The 7,844-nt window shown below is 36.1% G+C and overlaps 1 protein-coding gene across 1 annotated transcript in view; it reads left to right on the forward strand.

Annotated features, from left to right (window-relative positions):
• The window catches only part of LOC559196 (NACHT, LRR and PYD domains-containing protein 12-like), a gene marked incomplete at its 5' end in the record, with an annotated part of 120,545 nt that extends 114,557 nt beyond the window's left edge, over positions 1 to 5,988 (forward strand). Inside the window, 6 exon segments of the mRNA NM_001444605.1 lie at positions 1,495 to 1,668; positions 2,367 to 2,537; positions 3,295 to 3,468; positions 4,805 to 4,984; positions 4,987 to 4,989; positions 5,109 to 5,988. Coding sequence (NP_001431534.1) covers positions 1,495 to 1,668; positions 2,367 to 2,537; positions 3,295 to 3,468; positions 4,805 to 4,984; positions 4,987 to 4,989; positions 5,109 to 5,112 — 706 coding nt within the window.
• Positions 5,989 to 7,844: the final 1,856 nt, after the last annotated feature.

Consider the following 7,844-nt stretch of genomic DNA (forward strand, 5'->3'; position numbering starts at 1 on the left):
TCATGTATTTCAGTGCATAGCAGTGTATTTAGTTCTTCATTTAGAAAAGATTTTCTTTATTATAGTAGTCGTTTTTTAATCGGTGTAAAGAATAACTGGTTCTTTCCAAAAGCATTTTGATATTGGTAAAGGCGTCTGCAACTTTTGTGAAGCATCACTGGCATATTAACTGTCAAAACATGTTTATGACTGCATAAATGTATTACTACTTTTAAAAAAAGTCACATATTGTGCATTTCTATTATACACAATTTGTACTAAAGCGATCTAAAAAGTTCATATCAATAAGTTTTCTCTTTGCACCACCAGGTGGCAGTCTTTGTACTTTCATTTCGAGGGTGCAGATTGCATAAGTTTTATTAATATGTATAACTTTATTAATTTTATTAATGACTATAACTTTTATATATATAGTTAAAAAATATGTACCATTTTCCCAAGTGTATATAACTTTTACTGTAAGAAAATATCAGAACTCGGTACATACTTTCTGTATTATCTTTGCTTGAACTGAGCCGATCTAATCCTGTTTATATGAATTGAACCTGCTCCCGATCAGGTTTGACCTAGCAGATCTGTTGCCATGACAACAACTCTCAGATCAGCTTTGAAGAACGAAACGATCCTGGATCGTGTCAAATCGTCAATATCCAAATCCAGCTAACTGAGTAATCCACGTACGTAGAACGGACCCCTGCTCTAACAACCACAACAACAGCCCGGAGCAACCCTCAACATCCCCTTTTATGGTCTTCTATTGTGTACCTGACCTTCCACTTCCTCCCGACCCCGGAAGTAAGGTTTTGGAAGCTCGACAGAGGGCAGAACAGAGCAGCGCCTCCTAGTGGCACTTTGAGAAAATGGGAGAGCATTTTATTCGCCACACTGGTAGGGCACTAAGGTCTTCTGATCAGTTCTGTATCAAGGTCCCGGTGTAAGCGAATTGGGGATCAGGCTTTTGCTGTTATCACAGCAAAACTCTGGAACCGGCTTCCACCCCACATCAGACACGCTCCAACTCCATCTGTTTTTAAAACACTTCTGAAACTCCATCTTTGTTCTTTATCATTTGAGCCTTTTTAAAGTTGAGGGCTTCGCCTTATGTTTTAATTGTTATGTATGTGATGTAGGACTTATTTTAACTAGTATTGATTGTGTTCAGCACTTTCGGCAATGTTGTGTTGTAAAAAATGTGCTATATATATAACCTAACTAACTAACTATGTAATAAAAGCTCTCAACTATCTCAGTATAAACTCATTTAAGCTGCAAACTTCATATTCTGATCATCAAACACATCCACACACCAGTAAAGCAGATTCCTGATCATGATGTTCAGATCACAGTGATTCATATTCAAATATAATCAAACTAAAGTAAACAAACTCACTGAAACATGAAGCACACACAGATTACAGGTTTAACTGTGTAAAGTCTCTGTGTGTGTTGTTGATCTGCTGAACTGAGAGTGAAGAGTGTGTTGTTGTTCTGCAGGTTGAGGCGTTGTGGCGTCTCAGATGAAGGTTGTGCTGCTTTGGCTTCAGCTCTGAGATCAAACTCCTCAAACCTCAGAGAACTGGATCTGACTGATAATAATGTAGGAGATTCAGGAGTGAAGCTGCTCTCTGCTGGACTGAAGGATCCTCACTGTAAACTGGAGAAACTGGTGTAAGATCATACATTAATCTCAGCTGAAACAACATCAAGGTTTTACATGTGTTTATCAGTCTGATTCTCATTAGAGCTCTTGGTGTTTGAGCCATGAAATATTACTGATAATGAACTATTAATAAAATAAAACACTGCAATAATTCTCTAGAACACCGAAACAATAACATTACTTTTTCTTCATTCATTCATTCATTTTCTTTTCGGCTTAGTCCCTTTATTAATCTGGGGTCGCCACAGCGGAATGAACTGCCAACTTATCCAGCAAGTTTTTTACGCAGCGGATGCCCTTCCAGCCCATCTCTGGGAAACATCCACACACACATTCACACACACACTCATACACTTTGGACAATTTAGCCTACCCAATTCACCTGTACTGCATGTCTTTGGACTGTGGGGGAAATCGGAGCACTTAGAGGAAACCCACGTGAAGGCAGAGAGAACATGCAATCTCCACACTGAAACGCCAACTGAGCCGAGGTTCGACCCAGCGACCTTCTTGCTGTGAGGCGACAGTACTACCTACTGCGCCACATTATTGATCACTTTATTTGATTTTCCTACATTAAATCATCAAGCTTGTGTGTTGTCAGGTTGTCATCTAGTGTATGTGCTGCTGGTTTTAGGCTGTACTCACACTAGACTACATGATATTCAGATGTTCAGAGAGTGAAGAGTGTGTTGTTGTTCTGCAGGTTGGATGATTGTGGCGTCTCAGGTGAAGGTTGTGCTGCTTTGGCTTCAGCTCTGAGATCAAACTCCTCAAACCTCAGAGAACTGGATCTGACTTATAATAAAGTAGGAGATTCAGGAGTGAAGCTGCTCTCTGCTGGACTAAAGGAAAACTCTAAACTGGAGAAACTGGGGTAAGATTATACAATGATCTTAATTGAAATAATAATATATTTTATATCAAGAATGCTGTACAAGTTTATCAGTCTGATTCTCATCAGAGCTCTTGGTGATTTGGTTTTGGTTCTCTTTGAGCTATGAAATAATATTTAACTAATAATTAGAACGAGCAATTTATTGCATTTGCTTTTTTACTGTAGTTCCCTTAAACAATAAAAATCTTTAAATTTTTCTTATATTTCTTTACTTAATTTTCAGTCATTAGTTTAATTTATTTTCTGCTTGTATTTTGGCTGGTGTCATTTAGTAGATGTGCTGCGGGTTTTAGATGAAAGTGTGTGAATAAAGCAAGAGTTTCAGATTCTCACAGCAGCTCGTCTGACACTGAATGAAGATTCACAGATTCACACTTTACTTTTAAACCAAAAGTCAATATCAGATATTTACAGTTTTATAGTTTACAATTATTTAGTTGATCAATCTGAAATCAGTGATTGTCCATTAACAGCAGTCCGCTATCTCAGTATAAACTTATTTCCGCAGCTCATTTCTTCATTTGATCATCAAACACATCCACACACTGATAAAGCACAGATGTGATCTTGATGTTTAGATCACAGTGACACACAATTTAACAAAATAAAACTTAAATAAACAAATTAACTGAAACATGAAGCACACACAGATTACAGGTTTAACTGTGTAAAGTCTCTGTATGTGTTGTTGATCTGCTGAACTGAGAGTGAAGAGTGTGTTGTTGTTGTTCTGCAGGTTGATCAGTTGTGGCGTCTCAGATGAAGGTTGTGCTGCTTTAGCTTCAGTTCTGAGATCAAACTCCTCAAACCTCAGAGAACTGTATCTGACTAATAATAAAGTAGGAGATTCAGGAGTGAAGCTGCTCTCTGCTGGACTGAAGGATCCTCACTGTAAACTGGAGAAACTGTGGTAAGATCATACATTAATCTCAGTTATTGTGCTCTACAGTATTTTAGGGATTTTCATCATCATCATGTTATTAAGATCTTCATCATTTACATTAGAGAAATATTTCTCCTGAAGATGATTTTCTCTTCAATTATCTGCACTCATGCTGTACCAGGAGTTTACAGAAATGAAGATTCTCAGCAGAATAATGTCTGTGTAGAGTAAAGGGAAATGATCTTTAAAGCTGAAGTTTTAGAAACATTTAGACAAAACACTAATAATAAAGCCAACATGAGGAATCCCTGAAGCAGAAGCAAATGTTTGAGCAAAACACATTCATATTAGAATAATAATGTCATATATCAGCCTTTAGTCAGCAGAAATCTCCATTTCCCTCAGTTATTGATGAAAGCATTGAGTGAAGCTCATCCAGAAGTGTTTTCCTCTGTTTTTCTGCTTCACTTCTGTCAGTTTCAGGATGAGCTTCAGCACTTTCAGCATTTTCTATTATAAAGTCATATAAATCAGTGAGGAATGAGAGAATCTTCATCTCTGGCTGCATTATTCTTCTAAGACACGAGGCAAATTCACAACTGAACCCACAGAAATGTCAGCTTTATTTCATTTAGATTTCTACAATCTCTATTACTGATTTCTCAATACTCAAAACTTTCAGCTTCACACAGCAGGAAACATCCAGAACACACACAACTTTCCAGATCAGCTCATTCTTCCAGAACAATAATAATGATTTTCACCAAATAAAACAGCCTAAAAGATCTACAAGATATATGAACACTGTGTGAAGGATTTTATCTACAACACAAGAATTGACTTGAACACAACATTATGAAGATGATTTCTCCTTCTGTATTGATGTTGATGAAGCTGAAAGACTCTTCTAGAGGTGTTCATCTGCATCTGATTGTTCTGATCATGTTCTAGATCTGGATTATAGTTCAGTGTTTTACTACACACATCCAGCACATTTCTGCAGTTCTGCTCGCTTTATTGTATTTAATATTTGTGTTATTATGGATTATAATTATTGATGAGCTGTTTTAATGTGTGTATGTAAAAGAGCAGAATGGCCTGTGAGCATCAATAGTTTTGGCGTCTGTTGTGTTTAAGTAAATAAATGGTGCCGTTTGAAAGTATTGATGAAAGCATTTAGTGCTGAAACAAAGATCCTCTCACTCGCTCACACTGACTGCTGTTGTGCTCATTATCTGAAGAGTCCTGAGAGAGTGACCCATTGACAAACAGGACAGAGGGATTGTACAACTTTAACCTAAAGTCTCTGTGTGTGTTGTTGTGCTGCTGAACTGAGAGTGAAGAGTGTGTTGTTGTTCTGCAGGTTGAGGTGTTGTGGCGTCTCAGATGAAGGTTGTGCTGCTTTGGCTTCAGCTCTGAGATCAAACTCCTCAAACCTCAGAGAACTGAATCTGTTTAATAATAATCTAGGAGTTTCAGGAGTGAAGCTGCTCTCTGATTTAAGAGATGATCCACATTATAAACTGGAGACACTGGAGTAAGTATTAATAATTCATAGATCATATAATAATGTCAGTTCAACATCAGTCAGCTGTACAGATGTGTCTGCAGTGACGCTTCATAATGTGTGTGTTTCTGTGTGTTTTATTCAGTATCAGCTGGTGTTTATGATATATTGAATGTGGAGTCTCTACAGACACATTAAACTGTACAGAAGTGACGTGTCAGTGATCGTGCTGCTGGAGTTTATAAAGACTCTGCTGGACGACTAAACATCATCATCAGTGACTGAAACACTCCATCATTAATGTGCATCAGAGAAGAGGAAGAAATGCTGCAGGAACTGCTTTATTCATATCTGCTCACAGAGAAACTCAATGCTGCAGAATTAAAACACAAATAAGCGGATGCTCTTTCTGTTTCCTCCACCTGTGATGGAGCACGTCATGAAGAGAGAAAACCACGAGAAAACAGAGAAACTTTCTGTCTCTTCACACATGTGAGATGATTCTGGACAGTGTCGAGTGATTCAGCTTTCCTTCAGTCTGACTAAAGATAAACAGCGGCATATTGAAGAGTGACATGATCCAGTTCAGGAGATAATTACTCAAGATTAAATCATTTATTCATAATTACATCAGTCACCATGTCACATTCACACATGTAAATATCTCACTAGTCAGGCTGATTTACAGTTTCTACTATTTGTTTCTTTTTATATTGTAAATTGATGCACAGGAAAGTGACAGTATCACTATATTAAAAGTGTTTTGGTTTATAATATGACACAGTAGCAGTTTGTTTATTATCTGTATGTATTGTTTTTAATACATTTCCTCATATCCGTTTTCAGTTTGATTATAATGTGCACTGTGTTATAAACTACAATATTACATCTATGCATTATATTGTTTAAACAAAGCAGATTTTATATTTTTATCTTTATATAACACACTCTCTGGTCTTTATATTTCAGTATTTTTGTAATAATTGTCTTCATGAAAGTGTCTCAACAGCAAATGATTTTAATAAAAGTGTGAATAAATCATATCGACTTGATTTACTGTGTCAGCTCACATTACCAGTGTTGTGGAGAACAATTAATCAGCGCAAGACAAAATCAATCATTTATTCTCTGTGTAAATTAGACTAATCGAATATTAATAATAAACCTAAACAGAGTTTTCACATGATTATATTTATTAAATATCTTACTAGAAATCTCACGCTTTAACTACAGATTAAATCACAGAATACAGCATTATGATATGAAAGAGTCTCAGTGACTAAAGCAATCATCATCATCATCTTTCATTAGTTTAGTTTAGTTAGCGGAGAAAAATAAGATATTAATAAAGCCGAGATTAAGTCAACACCAGACAATATTCATAATAATGTGAATAATACATTTCATCTCTTAGTTATTGGTGTGATCTGCACTTTGTTTTCTCTGATACTCCATCATTGTTCTGCATCAACACATGTCGTCTGTGAATTAATGAATGATTATATTTCTCATCTTTATTCTAATGATTGACTTGTTATTGACTCTGTAGCAGCAGAAGAATCATTGTGAGGATTAAAGGTGTCATTGAGTTTCTTCTTCCTCGTGTAAACAGAATTATATTTCAGTAGAATTTATTAATTTATTAATTTATTCCTCTTTTACTCTCATAGTGAAGATCTGATGTTTTCTCATTATTATTCTACAAGTTGTCGTCATCAGTTTATTTACATCAAGCATTTATAAAATCAGTTTAACACCAGATGCATTTTTCCAGCTCTCTTGCGTTGAAGGAGACGTTATTTTGTGCTGACAGCAGTTTTTATGAGCAGATTAATAAGTATAACTATTAATTATTTATGAGACTCGCTGGCTCAGTGGTTAACACTGTCACTTACAGCAGGAAGGTCACTGGTTCGAGCCTCGGCTGGGTCAGTTGGCATTTCTGTGTGGAGTTTGCATGTTCTCTCTGTGTTGGCGTGGGTTTGAGTGTAAGAGTGTTTCCCATTACTGGGTTGTAACTGGAAGGGCATCAACTGTGTAAAACATATGCTGGATAAGTTGGTGGTTCATTCCGCTGTGGTGACCCCTCATAAATAAAGGGACTAAGCTAAAGGAAAATGAAGGAGTTTTGTATAATCTCGATAATTTTATTAAAAAGTCTGCAAGCGGTTCACAAACTATCAATCTGCACTGTGTGTTGTTTTATAGGATGCTCAGGATATGTGATCTGTTTTATATGTCCTCCTACATTATATTGTTTATTTCTGTAATCTCTCATACATGAGCATTAGCCTTATCATACTGTGAGGAAAACTCTACACCCAGTTGCACAGACGTGGGGACCCTTATTATGGAGTCTCTCATCAGTTTTTGTTTGTACATTCGTCTGGTGTTTTATCTGCCATTACCTGTTAAATGTTTATTCCATATTCTATATAGATTTAACCTATTTATTACTTATAGTATAACTATCATTCTCTCTCTACACATTCTCTCTCTACACATTTACACGTAGACTTCCTTTCCTGTTAACCCAGAATATTTGTAAAAAATAAATAAATAATAATAATAATAATAAAAATAAAAAGAGCCTATAAGCGATCATGCCTGCAGGTATCGGGCAGAATAACACAAGCAGCCCCAGATAAAAATACTTTACCTAACAAAAGATTATTGCTGTTCAAACTTTTCACCTGAAAGAGAGCAGATATGGGTAATTCTTCAACTACGGGCACTTTCATGTCCTTTGATCATATATCCAAAAATATATCATTTTGTTCAAATTCCTTTTTCTTTGTCAAACTAACAATTAAACCTACTTTAAAAATGTACCAGCTTTCTATTATATATTTTTCACATTATTCAAGCCCCTTTTAGGAGTCAAAATCACAGTTTT

Source organism: Danio rerio, chromosome 1 (assembly GCF_052040795.2).
Source record: "Danio rerio strain M-AB ecotype USA chromosome 1, GRCz13ab, whole genome shotgun sequence".
NCBI classification, from domain to species: domain Eukaryota; kingdom Metazoa; phylum Chordata; class Actinopteri; order Cypriniformes; family Danionidae; genus Danio; species Danio rerio.